This window comes from Pan troglodytes, chromosome 6 (assembly GCF_028858775.2).
Source record: "Pan troglodytes isolate AG18354 chromosome 6, NHGRI_mPanTro3-v2.0_pri, whole genome shotgun sequence".
Classification (NCBI taxonomy): domain Eukaryota; kingdom Metazoa; phylum Chordata; class Mammalia; order Primates; family Hominidae; genus Pan; species Pan troglodytes.
Window position 1 is genome coordinate 110,105,115 of NC_072404.2, and position 15,867 is coordinate 110,120,981.

Sequence of the window (15,867 nt, forward strand, 5' to 3'; positions counted from 1 at the left end):
CCTGCCACACTCACCCCAGGCCGCGCCCCTCCACTGCACCCTGCAGCCCCTCCCACCTCCCACCACAACTGTTAGCCCCCAGCAACTACCCCCACCCCCGGTCCTCGTCATGTGGCCCTCCCTGGGTCACAACCCCTAGGAAACCTGAGGAATCCATGGCCCCTGGGGCTGTGTCCCAGCGCCCACTGTGGGATCGGCATGGGTGTAGAAGTGAGACTCCCTCCCCTCACCTCCCTCCAGACCTCTGTGCCCACTCCCCACCCCACGGAGGCCAAACCTTTTTTTCTTAAAACATTTTTACTTCTTTCAACCCAGAAACATCACCATTTATGAGGACAAGAGGGAAAGGAGGAGGGGGGCAATGTGGCATGGGGGTTAAGGGACTTCCATCTGAGCTTGGGAGCAGGTGTGTGGGGAGGAGTGCCATCAGGGGCACTTTCGCTCCACGCACTGCTTCCCGCCCTCCTCATATTCCTGCTTGGAGATCCACATCTGCTGGAAAGTGCCCTGGGTGGAGGGGGTAATATCAGGGTCAGGGTGGCCTTGGAGGGAGGTGTGGACAGGCAGGTGCAGCCCCTGGGAATCCTCCAACAGGCCCCAACCACCCCTTGGGTTCACATCCCTCTGAAGCCCCTCCCCACCTCATCCTCCCCTCCTCTGTCGGTCCCCTTTCATACTCAGAGGGAGAGTATCCTCTTCATATCATTCAATCAATAATTCATTCATTCAACAAGTATTATTGAACAGCAGTCTCTGCCCTGAGCTAGGCCCTGTTCCTGAGCTGGGGGGATGGCACGCACAGCCCCAGGCCAGGCAACCTGCACCTGGCACTCAACACCCCCTACACACACACAGTCCTTCCCCACCAGGTGTCCTCTTCTCACTCCATCAGGGCTTTGGAACACCGCCAGTCTCCCTCTTTCCCAAGGAAGATATTCCCTCCACCTCACCATTCCAACACTGTGGCACCCCATCTGCAGCCTTCGGCATTACAACTTGCCCCTTGAGGGTTCCTGCAATGAGCATCTCAGAGTGTCCCTTCTCTCTATTTTTTTAAAATTTTAATTTTAATTATTTTTATTTTTATTTTATTTTTTTGAGATGGAGTCTTGCTCTGTCGCCCAGGCTGGAGTGCAGTGGTGCGATCTTGGCTCACTGCAGCCTCCGCCTCCCAGGTTCCAGCGATTCTCCTGCTTCAGCCTGCTGGGTAGCTGGGATTACAGGCGCGTGCCAACACGCCTGGCTAATTTTTGTATTTTTAGTAGAGACAGGGTTTTGCCATGTTGGCCAAGCTGGTCTCAAACTCCTGACCTCAGATGATCCACCCGCCTCGGCCTCCCAAAGTGCTGGGATTACAAGCGTGAGCCACCGCGCCCAGCCTAATTTTTATTTTTTGTAGAGATGGTGTCTCACTATGTTGCCCAGCCTGGTCTCAAACTCCTGGGCTCAAGTAATCGTTCCACCTCAGCCTCCCATAATGTTGGGATTACAGGCGTGAGCTACCACGGCTGGGCTTCTTTGATCTTTCTCAGCCTACACACATGTGCTGTCCAATGCAGTGGCCACTAGCTTCCTGTAGCTCACCAGCCCTGGTCCAAATTGAGACGTGCGCTAAGTGGAAAATACACACTCAATTTTTTTGGTTTTTTTTTGAGACAGGATCTCGCTCTGTCACCCAGGTTGGAATGCAGTGGCACAGCTCACTGCAGCCTCAACCTTCCAGGTTCAAGTGATCCTCCAACTTTGGCCTCCCAAGTAGGTGGGACTACAGGTATGCGCCACATTGCCAGTTGCTTTTTAAATTTTTTGTAGAGATGAGGTCTCGCTTTGTTGCCCAGGCTGGTCTAGAAATTTTGGGCTCAAATGATCCTCCCGCCTTGGCCTCTCAAAGTGCTGGGATTACAGGTGTGAGCCACTCCACTTGTCCAGGATATATTATTAATACTTAATTATAGGCCGGGCATGGTGGCTCACACCTGTAATCCCAGCACTTTGGGAGGCCAAGATGGGCAGATCACTTGAGGTCAGGAGTTTGAGACAAGCTTAGCCAACACGGTGAAACCCCATCTCTATTAACAATCCAAAAATTAGCCAGGCGTGGTGGCTCACGCATGTAATCCCAGCTACTCAGGAGGCTGAGGCAGAAGAATCGCTTGAACCCAGGAGACGGAGGTTGCAGTGAGCCAAGATTGCTCCACTGCACTCCAGCCTGGGCGACAGTGAGACTGTCTCGAAAACAAAAACAAAAACAAAAACAAGAAAAGGAAAAAAACAAGAACTGTGTGGCTGACATGCTTCAGCCCTGAGCTAAGTTCAGACTGCCAGCCTCTGTCTTTCTGACCCTGGTTTCTGTCTCCCTGGGGGACTTCCTTTCTCGTGGATGTCCTCCTTGTCTGTCATGGCCCCACTGTCCCCTCTGTGTGACTGATACCCTCCAGATGTGGGTTGCAACTCCAGCTCCCTGCTCAGTACCTTCCTTCGAACCCAGCAGCAGGTCCAGACTGAACTTACCACCTCCTGCCCCAGAACCAGCCTGCCTGCCTCCTTTGCTAGTTGCCCCTTGCTGTCCACCCCATCCCCACTGCTACCCATGCTATGACTCCGGGACAATCAAAACAGCCTCCTTGTAAGGTCCCCTTGACCCCAGCTCATACCCCGACCCCAAAGACTCATGCCTGGCAGTCTTTCCAATCATGCCTGCATTGCCACATCACTCCCTCCCTTGCCCCAAAACATCAGGGTCTCCCCTCTGCTGACTGAGCACAGTGGGTGTATCACCAAAATCTCATCCTGACCAATCTCTCCAACTACCTGTCCCTCTACTCCTAATTTTTTTTTTTTTTGAGAGTCTTACTGCGTCACCCAGGCTGGAGTGCAGTGGCACGATCTCAGCTCACTGCAGTCTCCGTCTCCTGGGTTCAAGAGATTCTCCTGCCTCAGCCTCCTGAATAGCTGGGATTACAGGCATGCACCACCACGCCTGGCTAATTTTTGGATTTTTAGTAGAGACAAGGTTTCGTCATGTTGGCCAGGCTGGTCTCGAACTCCTGAGCTCAAGTGATCCACCCGTCTCGGCCTCCCAAACTGCAGGGATTACCGGCATGAGCCACTGTGCACAGCCTCTTCTCCCCAGTTTGTAAAAGTAGAGATGGGTCTTGCTATGTTCCCCTGCTGGGTTTTCAACTCCTAGCCTCAAGCCATCCCCCCACTTCAGCCACCCAAAGTGCTGGGATGACGGGTGTGGGCCACCGTACCGGGCCCCTGCCCCCCGATTTGTGTCCTGTTCACCCTTCTGGGAACATTCATTGACTGACATTTCTCAAAACTAAATGTTTGTTGAATGAATGAATGAACGAAGAGGCAGTCAAAGTGGCGGGCACTGTCTGGGCCTCCCCTCTCCCCCACAGTCAGTGCTAGGCCAGGTCCCCTTCCTCTCACCAGTGAGGCCAGGATGGAACCCCCGATCCAGGGGCTGAACTTGCGCTCCATGGTGCTGTTGCTGGCAATGAGTTTCAGTCGCATGCTCTGGGGGTAAAAAGGGGCTGGGGGAAGCAGACACCTAGGTTCTGGGAAGGGGCAGGGCTTGGGGGGCAGGGGGAAGACTTGGGAAGCCACAGGGGCAGGGGTTCTGCTCTGGTGGCCAGAACAGAAGGAAGGACGTGGGAAGGATGAAGGGACTCAGTCCTGGACAGCTGAGCCAGGATGGGTGTCCAGGGCTCTGGGTCAGGGGTGGGCTCCTACCGGTGGGGTCTTCTGGGAAAGCTCTCGATTGAGCCTGTCAGTGAAGCCTTGCAGCAGTGTGTTCCCGCCGGTGACAATGACACTCCCATACAGGCCCTGAGAGCAGGGAGAAGGAGTGAGCTGCGGGGGCAGCCCCCCAACCCCGTCTCCCCACTTCCCCTGGGCCCCTTTGCCGAGCCTCAGCTCCGGCCTGGCCTCACCGGGCGAATATCAATGTCACACATGCCGATGCTGGTGGTCACCACGTGGCCCACACCCAACATGGTGTTCCCCGACAGGCCCTGCAGAGAGAGGTGACTGGGGCTGTGGGCTCTCTCCCCCTTCCCCCTAGACCCCTGCAATCCTTCCCAGCCTCCCCCACGCCCCAGGATCCAGGGACTGCAGCCAGCACCCACCCCAGTCCTCGCCACACAGCCAAACCTTGACGTTCGAGGGATCAAACAGGCCCTCGGGGATGCGGAGTCGCTCGGCGCCGTAGTCTGTATTGTAGCCATTGGGCATCTCGTAGTGCACTGTGGGCATTTGTGCAGCCACCCTACCCAGAAGGGAGCAGGACTCTGCCTGGGGTGCTCAAGAAGGATCAGTGCGTGGGCAGCACCAGAGCCCCCCAGCCCACCCCAAGAGTGCCGGTTCTGCCCTCTCTCCCACCCCAAAGCCCTGAGCCACACTCACTGTTCATCGTAGGGGGAGTCTGAGACCTGCAGCACGGAGGCCTGGAAGTCCTGGATCACCTCCTGAAATCCCAGCGGAGGTGGTGAGGGCCTGCCTTCCCCGTGAGCAGCACCCCCTGCCCCGCTCCCCCTCCCTGCTCCACCTCCCATGCGGGGCCTCTGTCCCGCCCCCGATTCATGGCAGGGGAGGGGGGTTTCAGGTGGCCCTCTCCAGAGGCTCACATTACACATGTAGTTATGCCAGGACTTGGAGACCTGGGGTAGCTTCTCCTTCTTCTTCCAGTTTGGGGGGGCACCCTCCCGGACAGGCTCCTGTGGGGGCACAGTGTAGGAACACCCTTTCCTAGCCCACCTGACCCCCACCCCCACCTTCCTGGCACTGTTCCCAGCTCTGCAGCTACCTGGCGCTGCAGGCTCTGCTGTGCTGCCTGCAAGAGGGGTTTCTCACCCTTCCCTGATGGAGAGGAGAGAGAATGGGGCATGCCTCTCTCTCCATGTGTGCCCTTCATGCGGTGGGTGCAGCTGATCTGGAGAACACCAGGAATACAGCAGTGACAGAACCTCAAGGGAATGGCCTCCTAGGGGGCCATGATCCATGTGAGGGCACAGAATGGAGCTAAGCACACAGTGTCACTTCATACTCACAGCACCCTGGCTACTGCCTACTGCCGTTCCACTTTACATAAGACGAACCTGAGGCCCAGGGAGCTTTGATATCATGCTGTTGGTCACACAGCTCTTTTTTTTTTTTTTTTCAGATGGAGTCTCACTCGGTCGCCCAGGCTGGAGTGCAGTGGCGCGATCTCGGCTAACTGCAACCTCTGCCTCCGGGGTTCAGGTGATTCTCCAGTCTCAGCCTCCCAAGTAGCTGGGACTACAGGCATGCGCCACCATGCTTGGCTAGTTCTTGCAGTTTTAGTAGAGAGGTGGCTTCACCATGTTGCCCAGGCTGGTCTCAAAGTGAGCTCAAAGCGATCTGCCTGCCTCAGCCTCCCGAAGTGCTGGGATTACAGGTGTGAGCCACCATGCCCGACCGGTCCTGCAGCTCTTGCATGGCAGAGGCAGAACTTGAACCTGGGTCTATATTGGACCCTAGAACCCACCACACTGGCCCTCACACATCCTGCTGTCTGCCAGCTGGTTCCATGACCTCAGCATATCCCTCAGCCTGTCTGGATTTCGGATGCCTCGATTATAAAAGGAGGAACTGGAGCCAGGACCCACTGGGGAGCCTGCTGCTCTCTGCTCTGATATCTCATGTGTCAGAGGGTTGACGGCCATGGGGCGAGTGGCCAGGACTCTAGTGGCAGCTCCATGTCCCCAGAGGCCCCACCTTGGCTGCAATCATGTAAGGTGGGATGATGTCAATGGCCATCTCCTGGAACAGCTCCCGGCACTGCATGGAGATGAAGTCCCCTGCCAGAGGGGACTTGACGATGCCTAGAAGGAAGGCACTGTCAGGACCTGGTCCTCCTGGGGCACCCCCACCCCCTGCCGAAGCCCCACCTTGCTGCAGGACGTAGCCGTCATGTACTGGAATGGCCGTGGTGTGGGTGGCTCCACTGTCCAGCACGAGGCCAGTGGACCGCCCGTTTGCAAAGCTGGCATCGGATGGGTAAGTCAAAGAGACAGCAGCAGCAAGTGAGGGGCCTGGGCCCAGATCTTGTCTGGTCACTCTCTGCTCTACCGGGGTCCAGCCCATCCCCAGTCTGCAAATCTCTCCCCCTGGTGATGACTCATCTCCTGGAGAAAGGCTCTGAGACCCCAGTTACTTCTTTTTTTTTTTTTTTTTGAGATGGAGTCTTGCTGTCTCCCAGGCTGGAGTGCAGTGGCGCAATCTCGGCTCACTGCAAGCTCCGCCTCCCGGGTTCATGCCATTCTCCTGCCTCAGCCTCCCGAGTAGCTGGGACTACAGGTGCCTGCCACCACGCCCGGCCAATTTTTTGTATTTTTAGTAGAGATGGGATTTCACCGTGTTAGCCAGGATGGTCTCGATCTCCTGACCTTGTGATCTGCCCGCCTCGGCCTCCCAAAGTGCCGGGATTACAGGCATGAGCCACCGCACCCGGCGACCCCAGTTACTTCTTTAGTTATTTTTTTTTTTGAAACTGAGTTTCGCTTTGTCACCCAGGCTGGAATGCAATAGCTCACTGCAACCTCTGCCTCCTGGGTTCAAGAGATTCTCCTGCCTCAGCCTCCCAAGTAGCTGGGACTACAGGTGCCCACCACTATGCCTGGCTAATTTTTCCATTTTTAGTAGACACGGGCTTTTGCCATGTTGGCCGGACTGGTCTCTTAACTCCTGACCTCAAGTGATCTGCCCGCCTTGGCCTCCCAAAATGCTGGGATTACAGGCGTGAGCCACCGCGCCTGGCCAGCCCCTTTATTTTTGGTTGTGTCCTACAGATTCCCTGAAATTAGGGTCGCTATCACCCCAGTGCATAGCACAGGGTTCAATGCAAGGCAGATCCTAAAAACAGTCAGTGTTGAAGGAGTTCTTGGGGAAGGGACTGCCGCAGTGTTCTACACGTCTCCTTCCTCTGTCCAGTTCCAGCCCCTACTCTCTCCTGGGCCCAGCTCACTGTCTGCTCAGCCTGATCCGGGGAACCGAAAGGGGCCGCTGATCTGGCCACCCCAGAGTCGGAGGTGCTCAGTCCACTGGGCCTTCTGCACTAGTGGGGCAGAGGGAGGTGTCTGCCCATTGGGACACTGATCTTCAGAGAACCAGGCCTGACCCTCCAGCTCATCACAGCTGAGCTCAGCACAGGCCCCACCCCAGCCCTCCACCCAGTCAGAGCAGCTCAGTCCAGAGGATACGCGGTGAGCACAGCCGTCTTGCATAAGAAGAAGGCAGGAATGTTGTACTGCTCGAACATCAGCTCTGTCAGCTTCTCCCGCTTGGCCCGTGTGTTCCACTGTGGAGAAAGTGCAGGGGGGGAGGATTCAGGAAGGGAGAGGCACAGACCCACATCCACGCACACGCAACCCACTCACTCACACATACACTCACGGTCACACACACACATCCATTCAAACACTTGCACACACATACACAACCTAAACACTCACACATACACTCACGGTCATACACACATGCATTCACTTGCACACACACACACATACACTCAAACACACACACATACACTCACATTCACAGACACACATAAACACACACATGCATTCACACTATACATACACTCACGGTCACACATGCAAACACACAAACACACGGTCAAACACACATATATACTCACATTCACACACAAACTCACACACACACATACACATATATTCACACTCACAGTCACACACACATGCATTTAAAACATTTGCACAGGCCAGACAGGGTGGCTTACGCCTATAATCCCAGCACTTTGGGAGGCCGAGGCAGGAGGATTGCTTGAACCCAGGAGTTCGAAACTAGCCTGGACAACATAGTGAGATGCTGTCTCATTAAAAAAAAAATTTAAAGTAAGGAGCTTGTGGGAATTAAAACTACATGAACAGAAATGAAAAACTCAATAGAAGGATTGGAACATAAAGTGGAGGGAATATCTTGGAAACCAAAGGAAAAAGGTAAAGAGATGGAAAATATAAGAGAAAAGGGAATTAAATTAGGGGACCAATTCAGGGGGCAACAAAATCCAATAACAGAAAATCCCAAGAGAGAAAATGGAGAGAAATAAATAATTAAATAAATAATTCTTTTTCACTGAATTGAAAGACATAGGTTTTCAGAATGAAGAGACATACTAAGTGCCTAGAGCCATGAATGAAAATACACCACACTGAGGATAAAGTAAAAATTCTATAAACTTTCAGAAAGAAAAACATTACATCAGAGGATCAGAAATCAGATGGTTTCATCCTTCTAAATGGCAACGATATATGCTGGAAGAAGGACAATGGAAAAGTGCCTTCAAGATTCTGAAGAATAATGATTTCTAACCTGGCATGGGATACCTAGCTAAGCTATCAACTCAAGGTGAGACACACAAAGTCTCAAAAAATATACTTCCCATGACCTTATTTAAAATTTTTTTTTAGATGCTGGGCGTGGTGGCTCATGCCTGTAATCCCAGCGCTTTGGGAGGCCAAGGCGGGCAGATCACCTGAGGTCAGGAGTTTGAGACCAGCCTGGCCAACATGGTGAAACCCCGTCTCTACTAAAAATACAAAAATTAGCCAGGTGTGATGGGAGGTGCCTGTAATCCCAGCTACTTGGGATGCTGAGGCAGGAGAATCCTTGAACCCGGGAAGCGGAGGTTGCAGTGAGCCAAGATCACGCCATTGCACTCCAGCCTGGGGGACAAGAGTGACACTTCATCTCAAAAAAAAAAAAAGTTTTTTTTTTAGATTATTATTTAATTAATTATTTTTTTAAATGGAGTCTCACTCTGTTGCCCAGGCTGGAGTGCAGTGGCATGATCTAGGCTGACTGCAATCTCTGCCTCCTGGGTACAAGCAATTCTCTTGCCTCAGCCTTCCAAGTAGCTGGGACTACAAGCATGCACCACCATGGCCAGCTAATTTTTATATTTTTGGTAGAGATAAGGTATCAGTATATTGCCCAGGCTGGTCTCAAATCCTGGACTCAAGGCCTCCCAAAGTGCTGGGATTACAGGAGTGAGCCACTGTCTCTGGCCTCTCATGACCTTTCTAAGGCAGTTACTGAAGGACCTGCTCCATGAAAACAAAGGAATAAGTCAAGAAAAGGAGTCAAGTACAGGAAACAGGACTTCTAACCAGGACAGAGGCAAAAGGATTCTACAAGATGATGGTGAAGGAAGATGCCAGCATGACAGGTCTGTCCCCTGGCAGAGGGCTACTAGTGCAAACTGGACCAGGTCAGTGGGCTCCTGAAGAAATTTCTTCAAGAAATGAAATTGATGAGAGGCCAGGTGTGGTGGCTCACGCCTGTAATCCCAGCACTTTGGGAGGCCGAGGCGGGCGGATCGCGAGGTCAGGAGATGGAGGCCATCCTGGCTAACACGGTGAAACCCCACCTCTACTAAAAATACAAAAAATTAGCCGGGCGTGGTGGTGGGTGCCTATAGTCCCAGCTACTTGGGAGGCCGAGGCAGGAGAATGGTGTGAGTCCCAGCTACTTGGGAGGCCGAGGCAGGAGAATGGTGTGAGTCCCAGCTACTTGGGAGGCTGAGGCAGGAGAAATGGAGCTTTCAGTGAGCCGAGATCGCACCACTGCACTCCAGCCTGGGCAACAGAGTGAGACTCCGTCTCAAAAAAAAAAATACAAAAAATTAGTCGGATGTGGTGGTGGTGGGCACCTGTAGTCCCAGCTACTCGGGAGGCTGAGGCAGGAGAACCCAGGAGGTGGAGCTTGCAGTGAGCCGAGATCGCGCCATGGCACTCCAGCCTGGGCAACAGAGCGAGACTATGTCTCAAAAAAAAAAAAAAAGAAAAGAAATTGATAAAATATCTAATGGAATTGACGTCTTGACAAAAGATACAATTGATGAATGATTTAGGGTTCACACTGTTAAGTAGATAGAAAACCAGACCAAATATAATCAAACACAGGGCTGGGATGGTGGATTACGCCTGTAATCCCAGCACTTTGGGAGGCCAAGGCGGGTGGATCACGAGGTCAAGAGATCGAGACCATCCCGGCCAACATGGTGAAACCCCGTCTCTACTAAAAATACAAAAATTAGCTGGGCGTGGTGGCACGCACCTGTAGTCCCAGCTACTCAGGAGGCTGAGGCAGGAGAATCACTTGAACCCGGGAGGCGGAGCTTGCAGTGAGCTGAGATCGCACCACTGCACTCCAGCCTGGTGACAGAGCAAAACTCCGTCTCAAAAAAAAAAAAAAAAAAAAAAAAAATTGAGCACATTTTTTTTTCCAGTTCTAGGAAAACAAAAAGTTGCACAAGAAAGGAAAGGTGATCATAGTGTATTGCCTGTCTCAGGCCTGATTAGCATACATAGTAATAGGAGTGTAAATATTGGGCTGAGCACAGTGACTCATGCCTGTAATCCCAGCACTTTGTTAGCTGAAGTAGAAGGATCGCTTAAGCACAGGAGTTTGAAGCCAGCCTGGGCAATATGATGAGACCCCATCTCTACAAAAGATTCTCTTAAAATTATTTCTAATTTAAAAAGAATGTAAATACTGAATACTGATTTCTTTTAAACTCTAAAATACAACGGGGCTGGGTGTGGTGGATCTCGCCTGTAATCCCAGCCTTTTGGGAGGCCGAGGCGGGCGGATTGCTTGAGCCCAGGAATTCAAGACCAGCCTGGACAACATGATGAAACCCTGTCTCTAAAAAAAATTTAAAAATCAGCTGGGCATGGTGGCTTATGCCTGTAGTTCCAGCTACTCTGGAGACTGAAATGAGAGGATCACTTGAGCCCAGGAGACCAAGGCTGAAGAATTGTGCCACTGCAATCCAACCTGGGTGACAAACTGAGCAGACCCCCTGTTTTTGAGGCAAAGTCTCAAAAACAAACAACAAACAACAAACAAAACCCCAAACAACAACAACAACAACAAAACCCACTGTACTTAAAGGAGGGTGATAAGAAATACGTGTGGCATAGGCTGGGGAGGAAAAGAGAGCTAAGCGATCATTTTCTAAAGTGGAAAATTCAGCGATAATACCTAAAACTAAACACTCCACAGGCAGCAATTTAAGTGTAGTATTAGAGATATGGAAGAAAATACCCCCAACATTAGCTAAAAAGGAGAAAAACAGTTGCTTTTATAAAGAGGAATTTATAAGGAGGTGGGTAAGAACATTTTTTTAAATGAGGTTTTAAATTTTTTTTTTTTTTTGAGACAGAGTCTCGCTCTGTTGCCCAGGCTGGAGTGCAGTGGTGCGATCTCAGCTCACTGCAAGCTCCACCTCCTGGGTTCACGCCATTCTCCTGCCTCAGCCTCCCGAGTAGCTGGGACTACAGGTGCCCACCACCACGCCTGGCTAATTTTTTGTATTTTTAGTAGAGATGGGGTTTCACCGTGTTAGCCAGGATGGTCTCGATCTCTTGACCTCGTGATCCACCCGCCTTGGCCTCCCAAAGTGCTGGGATTACAGGCGTGAGCCACCACGCCCGGCAAAAAATTTTTAATTTTTATTGTTTTAATAAAAGAGACGGGTCTTCCCATATTGCCTAGGGTGGTCTCAAACTCCTGGGCTCAAGTGATCCTCCTGCCTTGGCTTCCCAAAGTGTTGGGATTACAGGTGTGAGCCCACATCCCCAGCTCACCAAAGTTGACCATAATAATAATAATAATAAGTGAAAAGGTCAAAAAAGGACTTGGAGGCTGGGCGTGGTGGCTCATGCCTGTAATCCCAACACTTTGGGAGGCCAAGGCGGGTGGATCACCTGAGGTCAGGAGTTCGAGACCAGCCTGGCCAACAAGGCAAAACCCCCTGTCTACTAAAAATACAAAAAATTAGCCAGGCGTGGTGGCGGGTGCCTGTAATCCCAGATACTCAGGAGGCTGAGGCAGGAGATTCCCTTGATGTCGGGAGGCAGAGGCTGAGATCTCACCATTGCACTCCAGCCTGGGTGACAGAGTGAGACTGTGTCAAAAAAAAAAAAATTAAAAAAGGACTTGGAGACAGAGAAGGGCAGCAGAGTGCATAGAGCAAGAAGAGAGCAGGAGGGATGGAGACTTAGCCAAGAAGGAAGGAAATTGTTTGGGATGGGTGAGGGGAGTCTGAAAAGGGAAGGGAAGTGGCTCAGAGCAGTGGCTTGAGGGGAGAGGAGGAGAGGTGGATGGTGGGAAGGAGGTGCGGTGGAGATCAGGGTTGGACATGAGGATGGAGGAGGCACTCACCGGAGCCTCGGACATGAGCACTGGGTGCAGGTTTGGCTCAGACTTGACGTGTTTGCTGTAGGTGTGATCCAGGATGGCTCGGAAGCACTCCCAGTCCTCGACTGAGGCCAGAAGAGCAGCGTGCAGAGACGCAAGAAGGCAGGCAGGGGACAGGGACAGGAAGAAAAGGAGGGAGAAAGGCCAAGCCCAAAGGAGGGTCAGTGAGTCCAGCTCCAGGGGAACGCCCCCCTTCCCAGAAACCTGGTGGGCCCCTGGGAAGGGAACCCAGCGAGAAGAACCCTGGCAGCCAGAAGAACCCTGGGGCTGCAAGGAAGACTCCGCAGGGAGTGGGGGCTGCTATGACCCAGATTGTGGGGAGCGGGCTCCTTTTCTGTCAGGAGGTGATGGGTGGGGGCCCCTTACTCATGCCATTCTTGAGGGGCGACATGACCTCCGCTCCATCCCGAGGCACGTGCAGGGCATTGGTGTCGATGTGGAAGATCTTCCCTTTCTTCTCTTTGTCCCCCTCCAGCTCCAGCCCGCCCCCCTCCTCCGCGGCCAGCAGCCCCACCGTGGTGGGGAAGTCAGCCTGGTGGGGAAGGGTTGGGGGAGTATCGGCAGGGAGAGAGGTCACCCTCTTGCCCCTGTCCAGCCCCACAGCAGGGTCCTCAGACCGCCCCTGGGTTTATTCCCATATTCCCGCTCAGCAGAGCTTCTGGGCGATCTGGGAGAGCCCTGGGTCACTGGAAAGCCTGAAGAAGGGTCCGAAGCCCCTAGGATTTGGAGAGGAGACTGGAAGGCTCACCTTGGGACAGTCCTCCCCAGCGTACCCAGCGCGGACTGAGAAGGAGCCAATGTCAAAGACCAGCGCCCCCACCTCATCTGTGTGGGGAGACAGGCCTGTAAGGGGACCTCCCCCGAACTCTCTCCCGCTAGGTAGCTCCGAGAGAAAGTCAGGGCAGAGCCACAGTCTCGCCACTTTCAACACCAGTCTGGGGCCGGTGGGAGCTGGGCCTGGAGTCCGAGGTCCTGGGACTGGGGGTGGGGGCATCACACCGCCAGGGTCCCTTCTTGCCCAATGGCCTTGCTCAGGGCACCCTCCCGACGGGAAAGGAAGGGGCCCGGGGCCAGGTGGAGGTGGGTTGCAAAGTAGGGCCCTGTGCGCGCGGGGCGTCTGGGGAGGACCGAGCGCAGGGGTGGCGGGAGACCCGAGCCTGAGACTGGACCCGCTCGTGCGCGGAGGTGACAGGCCCCGGGGTGCCCAGAGCTCGGATGGATGGCGCGGGTTTGGAACGCAGGGCTGCGGGAGCCGGGGGCCCGAGGCTCGCTCACCTCCGCCGTAGACGCCCCCGCTCATAGTGCCCGCTGCGCTGCTAGCGGCCCGTGGGCGGCGGCGGGATCAGCACCGAGGCGGCCGGACAGCTCCCGGGATCCCTGGCGGGGCGGGACTCTCAGCGGCCAATTGGGAGGCCGGATCCCCCGCTCCAACGGCGCCGCCGATTGGCTGCCAGGCGAGACAATGACCGACCGGGGGCCGCTGCTTTAAAGGGGAAGATACACTCTATTAAGCGGCCAGGAGGAGATGGGGCAGGGGGCACCTAGCAGGGGCTTAGAGACCGTCGCTAAGGAACTGGCGGCAGAGAGGAGAGCAGGGAAGAGGCGGAGAGCAGGGAAGAGGCGGAGACCAGGACTCTGCAGGACGACTGATGAGGTCCCTATCCCCTTGCTTTTTATTTTTATTTTTATGGTAGAGACGGAGGTCTTGTGATGTTGCCCAGGCTGGTCTCGAACTCCTGAGCTCAAGCGATCCTCCTCAGCCTCCCAAGTAGCTGGGATTACAGGCAGGTGCCAGCACGCCTGGATTAAAAAAATTTTTTTTATAGAGACGGGGTCTTGCTCTTTTGCCCAGGTTGATCTCGAAGTCCTGGCCTCAAGCGATCCTCCCACCTCAGCCTCTCGAAATGCCAGAATTACAGGCGTGAGCCGCTGCGCCCGATCTCTACCCCCTTACTTTTTAAAGCAGGATTGGGGAGAGAGCTCCAGTTCCCAGAAGGGTTATCTATCTTCAGGCTGCTCTGAGCCCGGTTCTGCCACACCCAGGCCTAAATGGAATCACCCAGGTCTAAATGGAATCACCGGGAGAGGGAGGGAAGGGAAGATTGAGAGAGGGACCAGAGGGGGTGTGTCTCCATCTCTCTCTGTTTTTACCTTTTTTTTTTTTTTTTTTTTAAAGAGACTGGGTCTTGCTACCTTGCCCAGGCTGGTCTTGAACTCCTGGCCTCAAAGTCCCAAAGTGCTGGGATTAAAAGCATGAGCCACCGTGTCCAACTTCCCTCCTTTGTCTTTCGTTGGCCCCTTTTTTCCTTGCCTTGCTTTCCCCCCCACCCCCCGCAGTACCTAGGCCTTATACATGTGTACACATGCTTACACGTGTACATACGTTCACACACAGGCATTCAGCCCACCTGGCTTTAGCTTCCTTTCTCCATCTGTCTCTCTTCAGCGCCTGTTCTCCTGAGGAGGCATTTATCAACAAGAGGGTTTTTGTTTCTTTTCTTTTTGAGTTAGGGTCTTCCGTCACCCAGGCTGGAGTGCAGTGGCACACTTATAGCTCACTGTAACCTTGAACTCCTGGGTTCAAGTGATCCTCTCGCCTCAGCCTCCTGAGTAGCTGGGACTTACAGGTGCACACCACCACACCTGGCTTTTTTTTTTTTTTTTTTTTAAGAAAAAAACTATGTTGCCCAGTCTGGTCTCGAACTCCTGGCTTCAAGTGATCCTCCCACTTTGGCTTCCTGAGTCACTGGGATTACAGGTGTCAGCCACAGCACCTGGCTAACAACAGGGTTTTCTACTGCTTGGATCCCAGGTTCTTCTGGGCTCCCAGTACCACAGTTTTGGTAGCAAAGGCAAAGGAGCAGCTCTGACAACTTGGGGTAGGTGAGGGACTCTTATGTGAGGGTGTGTGTGTGTCTGTATGTATGTGTCTATGTGTGTTGGCATATGGGTGCATGTGTGTACATATGCACATCTGAATGCTTGTGTGTGTTGACTATGCCCATCTACTTGTTTGGGGGCGAGGGAGCTTTGAGACCAGAGATAGCACAGGAAGTGGATACTATGTGAGGTCCGCGTGCCCCTGAAGGTTCTCTGCTCACCACATGCCCACCCTGGAAGAGACTCCACCCCTCCCCGGCCAAAGGACAGATGGCTTTAGCTGGCTCATGGATTACCTACTGACGACGGTGGCATTTCAATGCCTAGGGTCGGTTCCAAGTTCAGACTTGGCTTCTAAGACTGAAAGGGTCCAGGTTTCAGCAGGAGTGGTGAGCTGTAGGGGAGAGGGCCGACTCAGGAGCTGGGAGAGTGAGATTTTTCCAAAGTGACCCTAGGTCAGTCCATTGAGGTCTGGAGGAATTGAGTGGATCTCTTAAAGTGCTTACATTTCTCTTTTTCTTTTTGAGCTGGAGTCTCACTCTGTTGCCCAGGCTGGAGTGCAATGGCGCAATCTCAACTCACTGCAACATCCGCCTCCTGGGTTTAAACAATTCTTCTGCCTCAGCCTCCCAAGTAGCTGGGGTTATAGGTGTGTGCCACCACTCCTGGCTAGTTTTATTATTATTAGTAGTAGTAGTAGTAGAGACGGGGTTTCACCATGTTGGCCAGGCT

At 53.3% G+C, this 15,867-nt stretch overlaps 1 protein-coding gene across 2 annotated transcripts; it reads right to left on the reverse strand.

Annotated features, from left to right (window-relative positions):
• Positions 1-278: 278 nt before the first annotated feature.
• On the reverse strand, positions 279-13,738 carry ACTL6B (actin like 6B). 2 transcript variants are annotated; one of them, XR_681545.3, is made up of 14 exons: positions 13,531-13,738; positions 13,004-13,080; positions 12,622-12,787; positions 12,220-12,320; positions 7,230-7,327; positions 5,919-6,013; positions 5,746-5,852; positions 4,635-4,724; positions 4,414-4,475; positions 4,162-4,276; positions 3,942-4,022; positions 3,742-3,837; positions 3,439-3,542; positions 279-507 (listed from the first exon to the last, which is right to left on the reverse strand). XR_681545.3 is itself a non-coding variant. In XM_001140943.5 (14 exons), the coding sequence occupies exons 1-14, from the start codon at positions 13,553-13,555 to the stop codon at positions 427-429; spliced, it is 1,281 nt and encodes a 426-aa protein (XP_001140943.2). In that variant the 5' UTR covers positions 13,556-13,738; the 3' UTR covers positions 279-426. The 2 variants fall into 2 exon arrangements, 1 of the variants encoding a protein (XP_001140943.2); XM_001140943.5 differs by having other exon boundaries at positions 3,439-3,525.
• Positions 13,739-15,867: the final 2,129 nt, after the last annotated feature.